This window comes from Oryza brachyantha, chromosome 1 (genome assembly GCF_000231095.2).
Source record: "Oryza brachyantha chromosome 1, ObraRS2, whole genome shotgun sequence".
In the NCBI taxonomy this organism is placed as follows: domain Eukaryota; kingdom Viridiplantae; phylum Streptophyta; class Magnoliopsida; order Poales; family Poaceae; genus Oryza; species Oryza brachyantha.
In genome coordinates, this window is record NC_023163.2 from 11385685 (window position 1) to 11408615 (window position 22931).

Genomic DNA, 22931 nt, shown 5'->3' on the forward strand with positions numbered 1-22931 from the left:
ATAATTTAGAAAATTTTAATTACCAATTAGAAAATAATTATTATCAAGATAAAAGATCATGTATAGCTATAATCCTACAAAACTAGGCAAAAGTGACATTAAATCAATAAAACCTATGAGACCAGTGGTAAATAGTTAAAGTTCACGAAGAAAGTTGCATTTGGGAATGCGCCTCCCAGGAGGATGGCAAATCATCCAAAGTCCTGTACTCGTGAGGGCTTATTGCTGGAGTTCTAGCCAGCATTATCTCAAGTAATTCATCATTTTATTTATTAAAGTTATCGATCTTCACGCTTCCTATGGTTATATCGTGTTTGACTGCATATTGTCTCGGTTAGGTCCAATCGATATACGTTTAGTTCAATCTAGTTATAGGGATTTGTCCGATGGACTAAGAGTAGTAAATAGATTGATAGATTACGCTGGTCTGATATTTCTGATATTTGATTACTCGTACATTGTAGTATTTTACTAATTTTATGCATAATTATATTTAGATCTGAACTGTCTTGGTTAGGTCCGATCATTTAGGTCTAGCGGAAGCATGTATGTGTTTGGTTATTATTGTTTTGTAATAGTAATTGCTATATTAGTCCAGTGTACCTTAAATTCCATGTTTAGTCTTCTATCGGTTGCTGACTATGTATGCGATAAGCACCAGAACGGGCCGATCGGCCGGCTAATCTTAAGACTGTCTCGATTAGGTCCGATCTTTTAAGATTAACTGGTTGATTGGGCTATCTGATGATTATCATACTCCTGATTCAGCCGATAGGGCATATTTATATTCATCATCATAAAATTCATGTAAAGCCGATCGTTTAGTTCATCGGCTAGGGTTCTGAAATGGTATCGGCTATCTCACCGATAGCGATTTAGGTTTAACTGTTGTTCCTATGTTATATCTTGTCAGTTACAGGATGAAACAAACTGGCACACCCAACAATATAAGAATTTAGGTCTTGCACTGGAGTGGTCTTAGAGTAACTCCCAGTGGTTGTTATTTTCAGCGTCAAAACTGGGACGGTCACTTAACGTCACACGCGTGTTACCTGTGACGGGTCCAAACTGGCCTTAGGGTACCGAGGAGCAACACCTCTGACGGTCCTACACTTATATACCCGTCAGAGGTGGGAGTAACCTCTGACGGTTTTCCATCCGTCATAGGTGACTCCACTAACCAAGTACCACTGATCATTGACCATGCCCAAAGCCTTCAAAGTTGAGGGTTCGGGCCCGTCGCAGGTGACCATGTTTAGTGTAGTGCAACTTAGCCCCTTAAATAACCAATCTAAAATTCATGCTACTATGAAGATTTGAGCCCATGTATACTAGTGCTTGTAGTGACCTGAGTAGTCCAAAGGTCCTAGGTTCAAATCTCCATAGGAACATGAATTTCAGATTTGGTATTTGAGGTGCTAAGTCCCCTAATTAAGCTAAGTTCCCAAAGTTTCCGAAATAAAAAAAAAAGAGGGTGTCTATTCAGAAGTCGACTGATTTTCTCTTAAGTGTCAGTCGTTCTTTTGTGTAGTGGGTGCTGCCCTCCTCCCCGGATGATTGAGTTGCTGCAAGATTTGGGCTTTTTGGCCCACAAACAGAAGTATGGGCTCTGTTTTTGGGCTTTTTTGTTTTTTTGGATTTTGTTCTTTTTTGCCTTGACTTCTGGCGTAAGCAACACAACTCAGAAAAAAAGAAAACGGGGGCAGCAAGAAAACATATCACCCGCTTGCCAAAATTAGAACACACAGATTGATCTCCATTTGCACAACGAGGAAGAAAAAAAAAAGAGAGAAGAACATATCTAGAAGGGGCGATGCCAAGAGGGAGATTTTGATAAAGAACCAGATTGTTTTTTTACTGGTATGAATTCTTTACATTTCATCAATTTTTTGTTGTCTCTCTGAATCATCTTCTCCACTAGATTGCTTTCATCCATCTGTCTTCTGTATATGTCGTCTTCCTCCTCCTCTCTCTTGGATCATCAAGATCCCCTGTTAGATCATACAAAACAGAAAATGTGCGTTAATGTTCTTAGTTTTTTTTAGATTATGTATTTTTTTTAGATTATGTATTCTCTGTTCCTCTAACCCTTGCAATTTCTGACCTCCTGCTCCAAGTGTTCTCAAGGCAATCTATTCTCCCCCTATTTTCATCCAAAAAAAAGTGTGCTTGAAACTAGATATCCCAATGCCAATCTCAACCCATGCAGGCCAAAAAAGCTCAAAACCCAAAAAACACTAGCCGGTGACAGAAAAATATTCTGAGTTTTTTGGTTGAACAGAGCAGCTCGAGTGGGACTTCTTCCTATGATTTAGTTAATGTTCTGAAGTTTTCGAAGCAATTGAAGTAGATTACTCTAAACATAGCAGTTCAGAGCAGAGTTTTAGAAGTGGTATTTTACTCCAAAATGTAACATTGACAAAAGAATTCTCTATTCTATTTATAAGAGGTACATCAATGAAAATGTAACAGTACAATCATACAATTTTGATAGCTAGAACCAAAACAGAACATTTTGGTTAATGTTCTTCCTAGCACAGTTGAACTATTGTGCTCCACAAACCAAAACCAAGCAAAGCAACTTGAATACCTGATGATACAGTTACTACATAGGGATTACCTTTGTCTGTTGCTGCATTCATAATTGTGACAAAAAGCAATGGTAAACTCAAATCACAAATTGACAGAAAACTAGTTTTACCAGTATACCAATGGCGCCAACTATAATCACTGAACAAAAACTATTCAAATTATCAGGTATTCAAGTTATGCACAGACCTGACCAAAAACAAAGTTAGCCGCGTTCCCATTCTAGTCCCACTCCCAGAGATAGCTATGTGTCGTGCTTCAGAATTTGGGATTTGGTCTTAACATGTATATAGTTTTGATATATATCCCAGCTGAAAACCCAAAAACATGTTCATGCATATCCTGCACACAAAAAAACACTGTGTCAGCTTTCCCCCACTGTGTTTTTATATTTTGATATTATATCCCAGCTGAAAACCAGAATTTACTACTGCAGTTCGCTATTGTGAAGTGAAAAAAAAAAAGATCTATGCTCCACTAAACCTCCTGCACTACTAAATTTTCCACTTACATTTTTTAAGTTGACGCCCTAAAAAAAATGCATGTACCTCCATGTTATATTTTCTAGTGTGAAATTGTGATAAAAAATTGTTTTGCAGAGGGAGGTGCTATCATGGGTCATAACGCTCGAGGTTATGATGAGGGGCTATGTTTTGGCAGTAACAAGGTGAGACCCAGCTTATGCTACATGCATAAAAGAATATTTTTAATTAAAAAATTAAAAAATGTTAAAATAACTAATGCTTGTTTGTTCTTGTGAAAATATTAACATTGAGCAGGCAGGTGCATGGGACTATGAAACACAAGCAGCACCGGATGATCAAACAGAACGTTATGAGGCATTTCTAAATTTGTCGCAGGAAAGCAATATGATGTATACAGATTTAATTCAGCAGATTGGGTTTCTCAAGGAGCCAAACACAACTTCACAGGTGAGGGAAAAAAGTAAAAAAAAAAGGTATAAGAATTACTGATTTTGTGTAAAAACACATATAAATTTGAATTTTGTTCTTGTGTGTCCAGAGTGGTTATCAGGCTGATGCCCCTGTTGGTGGATTTATGAATTTGCTTCAATTAACAGAGGATTTTGAGGTGCCATACATATAATCTTTAGTGAGAAATTTATATAGAATTTTGTGAATGTAATCTAATGTTTCTTTTATGCCTTTTGTGACTACAAACAGAACAACACGGATTACTCCTTGGAAAATTATTTGAATGATGATGCTAACCTGCATGACAAACATGATGCTAGCATTGGAGTGGGATGTAATAGTAACAGTGAGGTACCTTTTTGTTAAAAACACAAAAAAAGTGTTTGCTTAAAAAAGCATTAAACAATTATGTTAATTTTACCTTTCTTTGTTGTCTTCATACAGCACAATATGTACATGACCACTAGTAGATTTGAGCTTGATGAGAAGTTTGAGGGATTTATGCAAAGCACAGAATCCCTTTATGACAGTGAACTCCATCATGTTTCTGTTGTGCTCCTTGATGCCGTCAATCGTGAGAACATATTTGATGAAGAACCTGCAGATATAGATAATGCCCTGGGAGAAACTGAATTAATAAATAAAGGGATTCAATTAGATAGTGTGCATGATGTTGAACAAAATGCTGATAAAGTGGTACAACAATCACCTGATGATACAGCTGTGACATTTGATGACAATTGCACTTTAAGTATTGCAAATTCAGAAGATATGGCTGGTCAGAAACAAAATTTGACTGAAGAAGATATTCAACTATTTCTGCATGATGAGAGTATTTCTGCAGCAGTGAGAAGTAGTCAAGAGGGGGACAGCATGCATGTTCCAAAAAAAGGGAAAAAGTTTAGAACAGATAAAGAAGCCATTTCTTTTTATCAAAATTATGCTTTGATAGTTGGTTTCTCAACTGTGAAAGCTACGAGTTATATTAGCAGGAAAAAAGGAGTTGAAAGTAAGGTTACTAGACAAACATTTAAGTGTCAGAGAAGAAAGAAAATGGAGAGCAGTAAGGAGGAAGAAAATGAGCAAGCTACCTTGGGTGACTTCCTTAATGCAGACAAAAATGTTGTTGGTGAGGCAGTAGTGAAAAAACGGAAGTGAAATAAGATAATAATGACAGGTTGTCCTGCTGAAATGGTCATATCAGAAGTTGGTGACAGTTGGACAATCATAAGACTGAATTGGGAGCACAATCATGAGTTGACCCTTGCAGATGAAACTAAATTCCTCAAATCACACAAGAACATCACAGAAGAAGAGAAAACGCTGATAAGAACTCTTAATTCAATAAATGTTCCAAATAGGATGATTATGGTTGTATTGTCTTATTTGAGAGGTGGATTATCATCAGTGCCTTACACTAAGAAAGATGTCAGCAATTTCAGAACTTCTATAAGGAAAGAGTGTGGAGTGAATGACATGATGCAATGCTTCCAATTTTTTGCAAAACGGAGCAGTGAGGATCCGCTGTTCTTCTTCAAATTTCAAACAGACAAAGATGATAGAGTGAGAAACTTGTTTTGGGCTGATGGCAGTGGTAGAAGATATTATGAGATATATGGTGATTGTGTGAGTTTTGACACAACAGCTAAAACAAATAAGTATGATTTACCGTTTGCCCCATTTGTTGGTGTTAGTGGTCATGGAGATAATTGTCTATTTGCTTATGCTCTGCTTCAGGATGAAACTCTTGAAACATTTGAATGGTTATTCAAAACTTTCCTAGAATATATGAGCAACAAGGCACCCAAAAGCATCATCACAGACCAAGATTTGGCAATGAAAGCAGCAATAAAAATGGTTTTCCCCAGTACAAATCACAGGAATTGTCTATTTCATATTGTCATGAATGCAGAAAACAAGACTGGGAGGACTTTTTGTTTGCACACAGACATACGTGATGATTTCTATGATATCATTCACAATTCACTTACTATGGCTGAATTCACCTTGTTGTGGAAGCAATTTATAGTGCGTTGCAGTTTGCAAAATGTAAGATACTTCCATCTTATGTGGACAACACAAAAGATGTGGGCGCCTGTGTATTTCAAAAAAGAGTTCTATCCTTTCATCCAATCTACATCTAGAAGCGAAGGCACAAATTCAAGGTACAAATTGGATGTAGTGTCAACACAAAGTGTTTCTACTTTTTTGACACACTATGCAAGAATAGCACACACAATACATGAGTCCCAAAGAGAGCAGGATTCTATGACACGCAACACAACTCCCACTTATTTGACAGAGTATTCCTTTGAAAAACAAGCAGCCAAGTTTTATAACAGAAAGATATTTTGGAAATTCCAAAAAACTTTGAAGAACTCAACTAGGTTGCTTGTTACTGAGAGGGTGCAAAATTCTGTTTTTGAAGTCTTCAAATCAGATTTCCATGCACAAAATGATTTTTGATCTCGGACGTACATAGTTGTTGTTGATTGTCAAAGGGGAGATTTTGTTTGTATTTGTTCAAAGTTTGCGAAGGATGGTATGCTTTGTGAACATATTCTAAGAGTTATGGTACAAATGAATGTGCAAGAGATACCAGAAAAATATTTTATAGATAGATGGAGGCCAAAAGAGAGGAAAATTGTCAGAGATGAAAACACATTGATACCTGAAGATTTAAGTGGTGCTAGCAATATGCTGAGATTCAACATATTGTCAAAAAAGCTTACATCATTGGCTTCTGATGCATCAAAGGACAATGATAGATTCTGCTATGTGCTGAATGAAGTGAATAGAATTGCAAAACATCTAAGTAATTTCCCAGCTAAAACAAAAGATGTGTCTGATTGTAATCAGGGGGCTGATGTGTCTGATTCTAATCAGGGGGCTGCTGCTGTTTCAGAAAGTTTTCCTGCTCATGTTGGTGGCAGTACCTCTACAATTCAATTGGAAGACCCAGAAAATGTTGTTAGGAAAGGGAGACCTCGTAAAGAAACGAGGCGTAAGCCACTTGGTGAGCAATTGAGGACAAAAAAATCTATTACTTGCAGTTTTTGTGGATCACATGACCACAATGTTCAGACATGTCCCAAAAAATCAGAAGACGGTTGTGACCTTTCTAAGTCAAAAGCTAGCTATGCTAAGAGGGCTCGCAAACAAAAAAGTTAGCCATTGTATTGTGCAGAAGAAGAGTAGTTATTAATGAAAGATACCAAGTAAGGTCTGTTCTCATTTTTGTCCCTTTTGTTTTTAAGAAACACATTACATGTTGCTGACATGCTGATTGTGTGACCTTCCTAAGTTAAAACTTATAACACACATGGCTTCCCCTCTCTTTTTTGATATTTTATGGGTTGTCTTTCCATGGTTATGACGGTAAGGAAAGCATATACTTTGCTTTTTTTTGTTCCCTGTTTTTAGTTGTTCAAATAACATTTAGTTTCTCTTGTAGCATTATTTATATCTGCATGGTTTCTCATCGTCTAAATTCTAACAAAAAAAGATAAATATTAAAAAGAGTGCACCATAATAACTGAGTTTATGGTTTGGTTATTGTTCTAATTTCTAGATAAAAGTACAGAAAATAGAGATAGAGGATTGTGTCCTTGCCTGTAGTTTTGGTTTGTATGTTTGTGATTTTGTCCAGATGTCCCTGGAATGTATCCTCTGTCACAAACACTCTCTGTGAGAAAAACTAGTTCTATACTGTACGTCTATTGAAATAATCAGACACATAATCTGGATGGAAGTTCTCTGTCACACTCGGAGTTTTATCCTAAGCCTAAAATCGTAAAAAGAAATCCATAAATAACAATTGGCTTAATTAACTCAGGAAAAATCCCTCTAAAAGAACTTAATTTAATTAAATCGAGGTGCGCAAATCAATTAACAGGATTTAAACTCAAATTGCAGAAGTATAAAATTTGGCCAAACAAATTAATTTAAAACTCGGCAAAAGTGGGGCTTTCCTTTTTCCCTCCTTTTTCCTCTCTTTTTCCCTTCCTTCTCAAATTGGGCCGAAGTCCAATTTTCCTCCCCCTTCCTTTTCTTTTTCCTTTTTCCTCTCCTCCTTCCCGGGCCGGCCCAGCCGAGCCGGCCCACCTCTTCCTCCAGGCCAGCCCAGCCGAGCCGGCCTCTTCCCGCGCGCCTCCTCCCTCCCGGCCGGGCCGCCTCGGCCCAGCTCGCGCGCCCGCGCTCGCCCGCGAAGTCCGCGCCGCCTCCCTTCGCCTTTGCGCCGCTGACAGGCGGGGCCCACCTGTCAGCAACCGCGCCAGCGACCGCGCCCACGCCGACCAAGTTTGAGTCCGTGCCGCGCCGCGCCGCCGCAGCGTCGCAACCGCCGCGCCGCAACCGCCGCCGCCGAGTCCTCGCCGCGCCCGACTCGGTCTCCACCTGCCGCCCCGCCCTAGCCGGCCTCCCCGCGCTATAAATCCCCACCGCCGCCGCGCCGTCGCCCACTTTTCCCTCTCCGCCCGAAGCTCCCGCCGCCGCCGCGCCGCCGTCCGCCGCCGATCTCGCCGTCGGCCGTCAGACGTCGCCGCGTATCCACGTCGCCACCATCGTCTCGACCTCGCCGATCTTCCGCCGCATTCCGTCGCCGCCTGTGGGCTCCCGAGCGCCCGAGCGCCTCTCCCTCCTTCCCGTCACCGCGCCTGACCTCCTCACCGCCGTCGAGCAATCTCCGCCGCCACCGCCGATCAACCGCGCCACCGGCCGTCATCACCTGTCCCGAGTCCTCGCCGACTTTCTGCCGCCTTTCGTCGCCGCCGGTGAGCTCTCCCCTACTCCCTCTCTCTCTTTTTCCTCTCCGTGAGCCGTCGCCTTGGACGTCGCCGCCGCGCATCTGCGCCTTGGACGTCGCCGCCACCCCTCCGCTCACCGTCGCCCCTGCCTCGCTGTCACCGACGCAAACCCGTCGTCGCCGGAGCGCCGCCGCCCTCCTGTCGCGCCGTCGACGTCGTCCTCCCCGAGCCGCCGCTTTCCTCCCTCTTCGACGTCGCACTCCTAGCGTCGCCGCCCGTCAGGTGGTCGCCGTTCGCCACCGCCCGCCGGTTCGCGCCGTTCGTCGCCGGACGCCGCCCTCCGCCGGTCGCCATCCGCCGCGCCCGGGCGCTGCCGCCCCTCTCTCTCTCCCGGCCGAACTCCCTCGCCGCTCCTCTCTGCTAGGCCGCTGACGAGCGGGCCCACTCGTCAGCCGTCCGCCGCGCCCTTCCTCCCTCTCTCCTCCCGTGGGGCCCAGCCGTCAGCCTCTCCTCTCCCCTCTCTCTCACCGATAGGTGGACCCCACCCGTCAGCGCCTCCTCTCTGCTCGCTGATGTCAGCAGCCCCATTAATTGCGCAATAATTGATTTAGGACTTTTCAGTTTAGTTAAAAAACCCAGAAAACTTCTAAAATTCATAGGTAATTCATCTAGTCTCCATTTAGGTCCATTTAAATTTCATTAAATTCATAAAATTGTCAAGAATCCATTAAAAATACTTTCTTTTGCTGTTTCAGTAGAGTTTGTGCCTGTTTTATTTATTTTTGTGCTTTGTCGCTTAGATTCGGACCCCGCCGAAGAGCCGGTTTACTCCGAGATCATCGCCGAAGTACCCCAGGGGCCAGAGCAAGGCAAGTGGCACTCATCTTTGATCATATTGAATCCATTATTGCAAATTCCCTGCTTTGTTTATTTAAATATGCATTGTTTTAATTAAAGTATTTACTGTATTTATTTTTCGGGTAAACCTTATTATTATGCCGTTGATTATCCAACTTTATCCATGCTAGACCAGGGGTAACTTGATTAGAGATAGGCCTAGGTTAATGCTTAGCCGTGCTTAGAACAAGTAGCTCATGGGATCACATTTAATCATGCTTAGCTCTGAATAGCTGCAATATTGATTCATCACTCGGTTCGGGTTAATGTCAACTAAAATTTTGATAATGGTGGGCTGTGGGTGCATGGTTTTGAGAGTCGCACCCATGGCAATTAAGGACCGGTTCACGGGAAACCCTGGAAGTAATTAAGTGCTAACCACATGCCGAAATGGGTAAGGTGGGATTTGAAGCATGGCTTCGAACTATTTGACGTACCAAGGCAAGGGTAGGCGTGATGGAGTATGGACGGGCAATCGTGGTGTAACGAAAGCCTCTGCTGCTTCCGGATCTATCAAGGCACAAGAGGGGACTGCCCGACTTGGTGTAAAGGAGGGGGTGAAACCTGAAGTGCGGTGCGATTAAATATGGAGGGTTATGTGACGGGTCCTATCACGGTCTCCTTTCCGGTATACCATGGTGGTATGTCGGCGCACGTTCAAGTGTAGTGGAGTCGTGTCTTGTGGGTACAGTAGCACACCTCTGATCAGAGTATAAACTATTCGAATAGCCGTGCCCACGGTTGCGGGCGAACTCCCAGCTTCACTGTGATTAGTGAACCTTTAATAACTTGAGTAAACTGGTTTTCACTCGGGACTACTGCAACGTGGTGTAACGTTGAGTAGTGGTTGGGCCTGTTGCAACGAGGTGTAACGTTGGACAGTGTTGTGGTATTTTACAACTGTTATTTACTTATCCTTTACTGTATTCAATTATCTTTATTCATTTTTTAATCTCAATTATTTGTTTAACCGTTGCTTTATTGCAACTAACCCTAGCCTGCCCTTGTTAATCCTTATGCATCATTTATTAACCTCTTTTCCGTGTTACTTGTTGAGTACGGTGGTTTGTACTCAGCCTTGCTTAAATTCCCCCTTCAGAGTTAGAAGTTGAGTCTGGTGGAGAAGACTCTCAGGAGTGAGCTGGTCTACCGTCGAAGCTTTGCCTGTGGACTGGAGCCGTACCCGCTGGAGCTAGTTTACCTTTCTTTCCGCTGCATTTTCGTTAGACTAAGTGTTATTTACAGTTGTTTCTAAGAACGATGGTTATGTAATCAACATTGTCTTTTTGTGTACCCTGGCTGGTCCTGGACAGGGATTTTAATACACAATTAAGTTCAGAAATTCGTGTGAGAAATTTCTGGGCGTGACATTCTCAACCTTCTGTTTTGATGCTAAATCACTTCCAAACAAAAAAAAGGTCTTCGACCAGGACAACTTCTTCTAGGCCAGCTCACGAAAAAAATCAGAAAACAAACAGGAGAAAAAAAAAAGATCAGAGGAAAAACGAATCGGTCGAAAAGATACAGATTATGAGGGATTTCACAAAACTGCATCCAGTTGGCATTCATGGATATTAATCTAGTGACAACATTTTATTAGCTTGTGCAGAAAGCTCAATGAAAAAAAAAATCTGAGCTTCCAGTGTGTGCAGAAAAAATTTCAGCTAGCTTATGCAAAAGGAGTATAAACTTATGTCCAGACCTGACCAAACACAAAGTTAGCCGTGTTTCCATTCTAGTCCCACTCCCATCTCGAGAGAGAGAGAGGGCTGGAGTCAAACAAATTAAGGCACCCAGAATCAAATTTCAAAAAATATTTTGTGGCACATGGAAGAACCCTCACGTCACTGTGATATCAGAAAACTCAATTCTGCAATTTAAACAGAAAGAAAAATGTTTCTGATGCATATATGTATATTTTTCACAGAACTGACAAAACACAACTTTGTTTAGCGAAGACATAACGGGGTTTGTCACCGTGTATTTGTTCTGATTGCACATAGGGCATGAAAAGAACACATAGTGCATGAAAAAAAACCCAAAAAAAGAGGGGAGTGATTACAAGATTTTTAAGCAGTTCACACAAAAAATAGGATATGCCTATCCCCCCTAACTAAGAAAATGTTTAAAAGAAACAATAATTCACCACTTGGGGCTGCACATTTTTAGGCTTTTGTCCTATTGTTGAAATTCCTAAGGAGTTGCTTAGCCTCTTGTTCTGAGTTGTGTTCGGAGAAAACTAGGTCATTAAACTAGGTCATTAGCTATTTGGATTCTAATATTGCTGATATCTTCTGCTCTAATCAGATCTTTCAGATGGCTCCTTGGATTCTATAGCTCCATACATTTTATAGTATAGACGCCGCAGTCATGCCTTTGATAAGAGAAAAATAAAAAAAATAAAAAAATATTAGAAAAAATGGGATGAAAAGATTGAAATGATAAGGGAAATTATAGTGTATGTAGAAAAACACTATAGACCCCACTAACGGGGTGTTTTATGAGTTTGTTTTGGAAGGTAAATACCATACCGCAAAAACAAAAATAAAAAACTTACAAGTTAGTCTGTCGAGGGATCACATGGTACTTGTTTTGAAACTTAGTGAAATCTATGTTGATTTTTGAGAATTCAAACCACATCGTGATGAATCCTGGGATCTGTTTTTGTCAAAAAAAACAACATGCAAAATTATTTAAAAAGGAAATTTTTGCGAAATGTAGAAAAGCTGAAAACAGAAAAAGAAAAGGAAAATTTTGTTTTGATTAACAAAGATGAATCTTACTGTAAGATCACGGACATCGGTGTGGTATGCACTCTTTTCACTGTACAGTGAGTCCAAAAACACAAAGTCCTTCCCCTTTATGTCAACAACAAAGACGAACCGATGGTTGTTGTACAAACAAGGGAAGATGAGCTGACACATCAGCAAAAGAGGGGATAATCATTATGATAAAAAAGAATACAAAATAATTAAAATCAGACTCTAAAAAAATACTTTTGTTTTGTTAGTTTAGACAAACCAAGTCATATTGGTGCAGATCTCTTTGCTGCGAAGCATACTTGAATGCTTTCCTAGCACAATTTTCAAAATCAATTTTCCTGCCAGCACCTTCCCAGGTTTTTAAGAAAAACACCTAGATAAAAAAAAGAGGAATAAAGTAAAAGTGATGTTGATAACAATAAAATGTTAATACATAAAAACAGAAAAAAATCATGTGAAAAAATTATATAGATATGTGTATACTGCCCAAACCAAAAAGTACTGTTGCCTCCATTGTTAAAAATTATCAAAACAAAACAAGCAAGTATACTGTAGCAACAAAACTAAACAAAATCCATCAGGAAAAAAAGGATTAAACCAAAAAATAAATAGGTCAATCCTTATTCACATTAAAAAATGTTTTGTTATTCACAACTACTTTTACCCCCAGCTGAGCCAGAATAATATCTTTTTATTGATGTATTTTCTAGGTTGTAGTTGCATTCATCTTGAATTTTGTTGATTTGATTGTAAACTTGGTCTGGATTGATGCATGTAGTTGGTAGCTTTGGTTGTGCCTCCCTTTCGCCACAAAAAACTAAATTTGGAGATGATTGAGAACTCTGAAATAATATTTGTTTCAAAACATACAAAAGATAAAATATATGAACAAGAAAATGTGTGGAACAAAAAAAAGGATTGAAGTATGCAAAAATGATAGAAAAAAGCGAACAAGTAACTTACGATCTTTATTATTTCTGGAGAAATTGGTGTTGTAACAGCAAAGTTATGGTCGTGTTGTTTTGCCGTAGGGCTTTGAAAGGAGGTGTTTGTATATGGTGTAGCTTCAATATTTTGGGGTGGTGGAACAAAATGTGGCATTCTTTTGATGGGAGTAGAACCTTCTAGTTGATTTGTTTGAGATGCCTATTAAAAAAAGAGAGATAGATCATTCTCCTAGATTGATGTGTGTTTAATCATTTTGTTTTAATGAAAAAAAATCAAAAAATAAAATAAAAGACACATATTACCTCCCATTGTTCTGCTATGTCATTGTCATCTAATGGGTCCCAATTCTTTCTGTCATCTTCATATATTGCTCTTGCGACATCACTCTTGTGTTCTTTCCCATCACATGGTTGCCCTACTGGTCTTCAGAGGTTCATATTAGGTATGAAATTTCCATAATCATCAAGGAAATCAAATAAATGGAATGATGGTCGGCTATTGTCCCAGTCATCGGGTTACTTGCTAGAAATATCTGTTCTTTCTTGAAAGTTTCCTATGATTGGATTTTTGTTATATAGGTCGATGTACAAAAATTAATAACAAACTTAAAACATAATTTAGGAAAAAAAAGGCAAAACAAAAAGTGCTCCCATCGTTTGATGTAATGTTTAATATGTTTCCCTAGATTCATCTATATACTAGGCTAGAAAAAAGGTTGTATAATGTGGGAAGGGGAATATACAAAACAAATAAAAACAAAGACATATATACAAACAAGAAAAAATATTACCTGTTCTTTGGTTAATTGTATAATCTGTACATGTCTTCTGATTTGATTTTTTTATCTGTCCATCTCTTTGTTTTGCCTATAACAACAGAACATACACATGAACCTTTTTTGTTTTTTTGGTCCATGAGATTTTGTGAAAATTTATTTAAAATACCCTGTGAATAGTTTGGAAAAAAATGAAGTAAAGTAGCACAAAAAAATCTATAGTATATAGGTAGCATGACAACAAACCTTTAAAAAATTGTGATCTGTCATGGTGAAGAAAAAAATAAAAAAAGATTGATGTCTTTAAAAAGACAGATTTTTTAAACAAAAATACCTTGCTATTCTCATCCCTTTCATTTCTATCTTGGTCTTCACTTTGATTTTCTTCTGTTGTGTCCGAGTAGTTAACAAATACAAACCTTTTGTCGTCCTAGAAAAAAGAAGAGCAGGTTAATTTTTCAAAAAATTTAGAAAATAACAAAATTAATTTTTAATAAACCAAAAAATAAAAAAATTGAGTATGAAAAGTACGCTTTGTTGTTCAGGTAGTATGATGTTGATAGGCTCTGTAATGATGGCATTTGTATGTCTCAAATTGGTTGTTGTTGTCATGTTTTTTTGGTTGTGTCTTAATGACTTCTTCTTGTGTTGGTGTGTATGTCTTGGTCAAATCATCTTGTGTGTTTGTCTGGTTAACCACATCCATAACAAAAATTAAGGTGTAAAACTTTAAACAATTTGATATTTGCATGACTGAAATCAATAAAAAACACAATGAAAACATATATATGTACCTCTTCCCTTGATCTTTTTCGTTCTTTGTGTTCAATGCAATACTTATTTTGAGCGCTAAGTGGGCGTGATGATAAAGGTGAACCTGAAGCTAATCTTGTTGCCCTTGTCCTTGATGCCACAGAAGAAGTAGACTGTTGACTGCCAATAAAATCCTTGCTTGTTGAACGGCTACTTTTTTTCAATTTAGTTGTTGTGTAAAAACAAGTAAGAAAAGGACAAAGAAAATTGAATTACACCAAAAAAAAATGTTTTAAGTTGTTAGGCTACCATGATCTGAAGCAGCGTGTTGTGAAGCTTCATGTGTTGGTGAATCAGCCACATGGGCTCCTATGAAAAAAACACAGTATATAAAAAAAGTTTACTGCTGAAGTGTTCATCCAAAATAGTTGTAAGCACAAAAAAAATAGTAGGTAAAAGTTATTTTTTAAGCACATGATTATGAAGTGTAACTACATTGGAAAAGTGAAAAAAACAAAAATTGTAGATAAACTATTGTTTTTCAGAATACTTCTGGGGCAAAAGGATAAAACTCAAAAAAAATTAACTCATATAAAAAGCTTAACCCATAAATTTGAAAAGTATTAGTTAGGAAACAAAACGTCAGCAATGCTAAAAAAATGAAAAAAGGGATTACCTTCAGTTGGTTGTGTTTTGTCTTCTAGAATTGTCTTTGTGTGTGGTAATAAATGATTGAAACTGTAACTGTTGGGTGAGTTTGTGTTGTCTTCAAACTATAATCAGAAAAAAAAAGATAGAACATGTGATAAAAATGAGGAAATAATGAGCAATAACAAAGTTAGATAATACTTAAATTTATAGAAAAAATATACATTTGTTTCGTTGTCATGTGGCCTGGTTATGTCCACAACATACTCTGTAGAGTCATTTCCAGATGTTTGTTTGTGAATCTATTTTTAAAAACCAAATGATTATGTAACATGAGGGAAAAAAATTATATATACAAAACAATATACCCCCACATGAATATATATAGTAAACTAACCTTGTTAGCTTCGTTGTGGCTATCTACGTGTCCAGCTTCTATTTGTTTGAATCTCATTGGCTTAAAAAAGAATAAAATTATGCGAATTGACTCAAATAAATAAACAAAATAGATAATTTTAAAAAAAGATAAAATATTTGATGACTACCTTTTTTCGTTCCGCACTCCGTTCCCTTTTGTCCATTGGTGATTGCAGAGGTATTGATGAAATAGGATTTTGTGATTGTTGTGTGTCAACAAAAGTTTCATTGCATTGTAATGTTGGTTTATCTAAAAAGAAGGTAGGCGAAATCACACAATCTGTTTTTGTAGTTGAAGCACATAACACAGAAAAAGTGACGAATTTGGTAAAAAAAATATTCTTCAACTAAGCCAGACTCATAAAAACTATGGTAGCACATAATATATGGTGCAGTTGCACTTCACTTATGGTAAATTTGCATATTTGAAATATTATGCAACTATATGTTAAGCTATATGCAATTGTAATATACACATTGTGCAAGTATAGGTGGCTGGTATTAAGAAATAGAAACAATCTTCGTACTAAAAAAGAATTGAGACTTTCCCAAGAATTATAGCCATGCAAAGAAGCTATGAAGCACCATGTTCTAGCAAAAAGGTTACTACAAGTTTTGTGACCCAATATACAAAGTAAATAGAGAATTGGGCATCCAAGCTCCTCAAAAGTCCATAATCACATGCCATAAGAACATCTAGGTGATGAATGTGTAAAATCAAAATGTCGTATGGTATATTAAAAACACAAGCAAAAGTATATATTAAAAAACACAAGCAAAAATGATATATTAAAAAAAGTAGGCATACTGACATAGTTGGTTTTAGTGGTTGAAGTATAGAACACAGGATAGGTTGGGATTCCTCCACCCAAAAAAGCAGAAAGATGGATATGGTAACAAAAGGTTAAAAAACATGATCTAACCTCTGTTGTTGGCAACATCTTTATTGTTGTGCATGTGATCTTCGTTCTGTGCATGGTCATCCTTGTGCATGTTGCTTGTGGATACTTCTAAACCACCAAACATACATTTGCACAAAAAAATCATGAAAAATATTTGCATTTTAAAAAGCGCAATGCATTTGTCATGTTAAAAAAGACTTGAAAAACAGCTAGTTAGGAAAAAAAGGCCATAAAAACATATAAATGTGAATACTTGCAAACAACAAAACACGGTTGCAGAAATGTCATGGAAAACTTGCAATTTATACTCAAAGTTAATGCAAGTATGAATCGAATTTGGGTCACTATACAACGCGAAAAGGATAAAATATCAGAAATGACATTGTTGTATTTTGTAAAAATGTGAACGATATTATTTAATGCAATTATCATGTAATAAAATTGGAAAGATGTAATTAGTAAACAATGAGTTCTTCCAAACAACAAAAATACAGTTGCATATAAGTCGTCCAAAAGTTGCATAGTTAAATTATGTGCAATTTTCACTGTAAGTGTGTGCAAGTATGTAACAGATTATGGGTCAGTATACAATCTGAAAGTGGGAAATGAAGACTAAGACTAGGAACACCACCGGAAGTACTGTTTTTAGTAATGAAAACAAATTTCCATCTCTAGAAAAATTAATCAAATAGTTGTGGAGCACTACATAGCTCTACAGAATAAAAAGAAAATGAGCATAAGCCCTAAGCTGGACTTAAAAAAGAATCCTTCTGGTGGGCACTAACCATAAGATGAGTACATTGCTGAATGAGTGCATCTTCATTGTTGGTACTAACAAAAAAACAAACTAGAAAAAATAGACGAAAAAGGATGAAAAAAAACTGAACTACCTTCTAAATTGCTACGCGTAATATATTTAAAAAAGGTAAGCATAATCACATAGTCAGTTTTGGCTTATTCAAAGAACAAAACTTGGGATAGGTTGGGATGCCTCCAGTCAAAAAACCAGAAATTTGGATATGGTAAGAAAAGCCTAAAAAACGTGATCTAACTTTCTTTGTTTGCAACATCTTCATAGTTGTGGATGTGAGCTTCGTTATGTGTATTGTCTTCTTTGTGCATGTTGCTTGTAGCTTGTTCACTTGGTTTATCATTGTCATTTTGTGTCATGGGAGTGTTGCATTCCTTAATGAAAAGTTCTCCTTTCGACAACGATATGTAGGTCAAAATTTGTACTGCTAGTTCAATGTTTGATGCTTGTGATCTGTTTATATTGTGTCTTGTGAAATTATCACAAAGTGACACGATATCATCGATGGCCTGTTTGTGGGAAATAATATCAATGTACAGGAAGAAAAAAATATAGACAGTGATGCCAGCACATTTTAGCTGCCCCCCCCCCCCCTAGAAAAAAACTAAACATTGGACATAGTTAAACTATTGATCTCATTTGCAAACTGCTCTAAAAAAGATATGGTGTAGTACATGTGTATCAACAAGAGAGAACATGAAAAATGGTACATACTTTCTAGCTGGCCTCCACAGCTAGAACGGCTAGAACAAAGCAACAACAACAACAACAAAAAAAGAAAGAAAAAGCCAAAAATATATAAAACATACAAAGTTGCAATTGTATACCTTTATTTTAAAAGATTTATCCATACAATCCCTTAAGGCTTCTCTGCAAGATTGATTGTGTTTGTTTTGATGAGTTGAATGGCTTGGACCTCTATTCTCAAATGTAGAATAGTAGGTTTGATCAGCAGCCTTGAACTGAAAAAATTTAAAAGAAAGCATGTAAAGAAAATATGACTTGCAACTTTGAAGGAAAAAGAAGAAGAGTTCAGAAAAAAAAATGCACTTACCGTACGTTTTCCAAAATTTTTCTTTGTGAATGAATCAAGTCCTGAGTATGTTTTGATCATGTCCCCAGTCCAATATTTGATCCTTGGTATCTGATTTGTGAGATTCTTTAATCCAAAGTCCTTATAGTCAAGGTAATTTACCTGTTTTATATGAAGGAAAAAGGAAAAGTTGTTAAAGGAATATTAAAAGATGAAAAAAATGGACAGAAAAAAAATACTTAGAGCTAGTAGGTATCCACAACCTCCCAAAGTTTTTGAATGTTGTGATTTAGAATTATTCTCCTTTTGAAATTTTCCAATATATGTAATGAGCCAGTCGTATACAAATTTTGACCAATCCCAATTGGAAACTGAGTTAACATCAATTAGGGGTCCCAAATACTTCAGGCTTGGATGAGTATCAGAATTAGGACATAGAAAAGTTGACAATGCAACTATCATGAAACACCTTAGCACATCTTTAGTGGACAGATTGTTTTTGTCTTTGTCATCAAGCAATTTGGATCCAAAGAAGTATATGAGTGGTTTTGTCTTCCCATAATGGTTTTCAAAAAACTCTTTCTTCATTGTGATCAGTGTTGATTTCAGCTCCTCCAATTGGGATACCGAGTACAGCATGTACAGTATGTGGTGTGATAGGATGGTATTCCCATTGACACATATATCTGAACAGCTGACATCTGTGTGGTTTGCAATCCACTTGACAAATGAAAATGGAACGTTGCATCTCTGGAAGCTTAACAATGAAGAAAATGCAGATCCTTCGATTATAGACTTTTGTCTCAAGCTAAGGCCATCAATAATATTACCAAAATATGTAACATTCAGTCTGCTTCTTGGTTTAGGGGAATCAGAATCAAAGCAGAAATCTTGTTTCGTAGCTACTTTTGGATTCTGAATAAACAATGATGAAGAAGAAACATTTAAAATCATTGTTGATGTCTGAGTAAAAAAATCTATAGAGAAAAAAATGCCATTATGTCTATTTTTCAATCAAAAAATTGTAAAAAACATAAAAAATGCAAAAAAGTACCTTGTGTTTATGTTTGATTGATTTAGCATTCTTCGCCTCCCTCTTCCTTTTTGATGACATAGAACTCTAAATAATAAAAATAGAAAACATAAAAATATTGTTAGATAAAAACATTTTATAGAAAAAAGAGAAAATGTTATAAATTTTTTTATGAGTTTACAAATAGAGGTTACTTACCAAATTTTTTAGAGTGTTAATTAATAAATCTTTTTTAATGTACTTCTCGAAATAGTCAGATCCTTCTGAATTCCCATTTGATTCGAAGCTTATTTCCCCTATGTGCTATACTGATAGAAAAAATGAAAAGTAAAACACATCATCTAAAAAAAGAAAAAAAAAGATGGGGAACTAAGAAACAGGTAAGAAATGCAGTTTGCATAGGTCAAAAGCCACCAAAACATAAAACAAAAACATACATTTCAACAAGTAGCACTACTGACTAAACCTTTCACTTTTATAGTTAAATTAGCTCATCGTCCTTCAATAAAGATAGTGGTTTTTCTGCAAAATGCAAACTCCGTAGTCCAATCTAAATCAAAAAATATCCAATCAAAAGGACATGTACTATTTTTTAACAAAAAAAATCTAGGCATTTGGAGCTTCTTTCAGAGACACTAAGTAAAAAACTAAAAAAAATACTACCAAAAATATGTCAGCGTTAGAATTCAATAAAATTAAATATAGAGTTAAATAATTCACACACTATGAATATTTATCCACCTATGTATGCCCCCAAAAATACACTTAAAATAATAACACAGAGTTAATGACACCAGCACATAGAATGGTTGAAAAAAAATTAAGGCTAGGGTACAATGTTTGTACAACTGCCAATTTTTCAAAAGTTGATTAGTTACAAGCAAAAGAACAAAATAGAAGTAATCTAATAGTATATAGTTGGGAAAGCGTTCACATGTTACTCCGAAACAAACAAGTATCAGGATCTAAAAAGAGTGCTGCAGTTTCAGATTTTTGGGTTCTAAAAAAGCAGGATTGAGTGAGAACCTACTGAATAACTTTATTCTAAAAACATCATCAAAAAGAGAGTACTGTGTGACTATATAAATCGATACCCTGCTAGCCAAACAACACAACCACATGAATTTCAAAATCACCTTCCTCTTCCTCTTCCTCTGTTGTCCCTCTTCCTCTTTGATGAAACAGAACACTAGAAAAAGAAAAAGAAAAAATAATGTTTTATGTTAATATAGAGATAAAAATGTAAACATTTTAAAAAATAGGTTAAAAAATATATGTGCCAAGTTTCTCAAAATATCAAATAAGTCGCCATGCATGCTGAAATCATCAGAATCTTCAGATCCACGTGATCTCACATAGTCAGTATCTGAATCCTTAGTATCAGAACCATTGTGCGAGATGTAATCATGTTCTGAAAGTGTTTCTTCCATTGTTGTGTTTTGACTGCTGAAAAAGAAGTATTTAAAACAAATTTATTTGTACAAGGATCAAGTTAGGATAGCCAAAAAAGAGAAAAAGAAAAAACTAAAGTAGCAGTAGCCAATATGACTTGATGTACCAAACAAGAAAAATATTCCTATAAAAAATAGCTATTAGCTAAACAAATCATTATGTAGGGATTTTGTGCTGAAACAGAAATGCATCCTAGACCTATAAAATCTTGCAGCAAGAGGAACAGGGAGATAATGCACCTTAGCATTCCGTAGTTGCAGAAATATATTGAAAAACATGATCATGGCAAGCAGAAAAACAGAAAGCGAGGCACATATTTGAAAATGAGAAGTACAGAAAAATGGGTAGTTCAATAGATTACATAGAGCAAAAATATATAAAAATGCACATTATTTCACCTCTAATGACTATTACCATCTACTGCCATGAGTTAAACAAAATCATCAGGGACGGGAAAAAACCTGTGTTTATATCACATTAATTTTATTAAGGAGCACATGTTGAGTTCTAGCCAAAGAAAAATGCCAAAAAGCATCTTGGTGATATCAATTACCAGATAGGCTATTTTTGCTTTTCTCATAGATTCTAATAAGAAAATTAAAATTATTGCCACTTTCTTAGTCAAAAATGTAGAACAGGATAAAAATATTTGCACATTAATATTCTCTGTGATTTTGCATATCCAAGTTGAGGTTACTATAAAAACAAGTAATTATACCCTACCCCCAACTACTAACAAAGACACTGAGAAAAAACCAGGTCATACCCACTAAGAGTAAAAAATGCAAAACAAAAAACAATAAGACAGTGCCATATACATGAAATGGACAGTCCCATATACACATATATATACCTGCACGACCTTTGTCTGGTTCCCATTCACAGAAGCACGGTCTCTCTTACGGAGTTGAGCACTGACTGATAGCAGTGAAAAGGTAACGAATCTGAACCACGGTCTCGATGTCGTTTATGATTTGCACAGAGCGAACCAAAGAAATTTCAGTCAGATCTAAGCAGAAGACACCGAACGAATCAAAACTATTTACCCCCAAAATCATGGTAAACTAAGACAAAATAAAAATGCGCAAAACTCATCAATGCTCCTCCATAGCAGCTCCCCCTACCCCCACCACACTGTAAAAACCTTAAACAAAACTGAACACTATCACTGTCAGCCATACCTGAAGAATTGCATTGGCTGACGAAGCTCACGAATCCCACTCCCCCTCCCTCCTGCTGCGGCAGATGAATCGAGCTCTCCCGCTTCGACAGACGAATCACGCTCTCCCACTTCGCCGGACGAATCTCCCTCGCTTCGCCTCCATTCTGCCAGAATCATCAGTGCTTCCAGATAAATCATGAGGCACACAGAAAAAGCATCGGTGGAAAAAATGTCTTCTTCGTATATCATAAGCAGAAAAATAGAATGACTTAATTCTTATCACTTAGGTGGCAAACACATATAAGTTAAGTTATCCAAGATTATAATTAAAGTTACACAATTTTATAGCCGAAGTTGCACATCACTGAGATCGGCAAAAGTGAAAATAACTAGTAGGTGCAATTTTCATGTATAATATAAATTTGACGATCAATACAACAACTGATGAGCTGCACACAAAAATTCCTATTTTCCTGCACATTATACATTGCAAGCTTGCAAAAAGAATGTGGTGCTAGAACCCCGGTTGACAATACTAAAAATTAGTCAACAAATGTAGTAGTCTGAAAAGATGCTAAGATTGAGGTCATGGTGTGTCTCCATCCTGGAGCAAGCACACACGTGCATCCCGCACGCATGCGCACACACTCTCTCTTAGTTTTGATTTGAACAAATCAATAGATGCACAAATGTAAACACCGAAGTTGTATTAAATCGTAACTTAAGTTGCAGAAATTTAAAACTGAAGTTGTGAATTACTGAAAATGCAAACTATAGCAACAAAGAGTGTGCTATTTGTATAGAAACATGTGTACAATTATTAGTTTTAGGGTTTTATCATTAATTAGATACATGTTTTGTCATTAGAATCAAAAATGACGGATGAAAATAACAGAAAAATGCTCAAAATGCCTAAAACTCATGTATTGTTTGAATCTAATTTATGTAGGATATCTTGAAACACGGCAAAAATTTTCCATATCTGCTTATAAAATGAGCCACTATATTGAAAAAGATTGTTGAAACAAATGAGCCACTTTTTTTTGCAGACACTTGGGAAAAAATGTTT

At 37.0% G+C, this 22931-nt stretch overlaps 2 protein-coding genes across 3 annotated transcripts; both read left to right on the forward strand.

Moving 5' to 3' along the window:
• The first annotated feature begins 1709 nt into the window (after positions 1-1709).
• LOC107304505 lies at positions 1710-6855 on the forward strand. Its single transcript, XM_015838844.1, has 6 exons — positions 1710-1860; positions 3189-3256; positions 3369-3521; positions 3613-3681; positions 3774-3875; positions 3969-6855. The coding sequence occupies exons 2-6, from the start codon at positions 3203-3205 to the stop codon at positions 4680-4682; spliced, it is 1092 nt and encodes a 363-aa protein (XP_015694330.1). The 5' UTR covers positions 1710-1860; positions 3189-3202; the 3' UTR covers positions 4683-6855.
• On the forward strand, positions 4358-9109 carry LOC121053195 (protein FAR1-RELATED SEQUENCE 5-like). Of its 2 annotated transcripts, none has more exons than XM_040529059.1 (2): positions 4358-6747; positions 9070-9109. In XM_040529059.1, exon 1 carries the CDS (start codon positions 4695-4697, stop codon positions 5988-5990), a length of 1296 nt encoding a protein of 431 aa, XP_040384993.1. In that variant the 5' UTR covers positions 4358-4694; the 3' UTR covers positions 5991-6747; positions 9070-9109. The 2 variants fall into 2 exon arrangements, with proteins under 2 accessions (XP_040384993.1, XP_040384995.1); XM_040529061.1 differs by having other exon boundaries at positions 4358-6742; positions 9070-9104.
• Positions 9110-22931: the final 13822 nt, after the last annotated feature.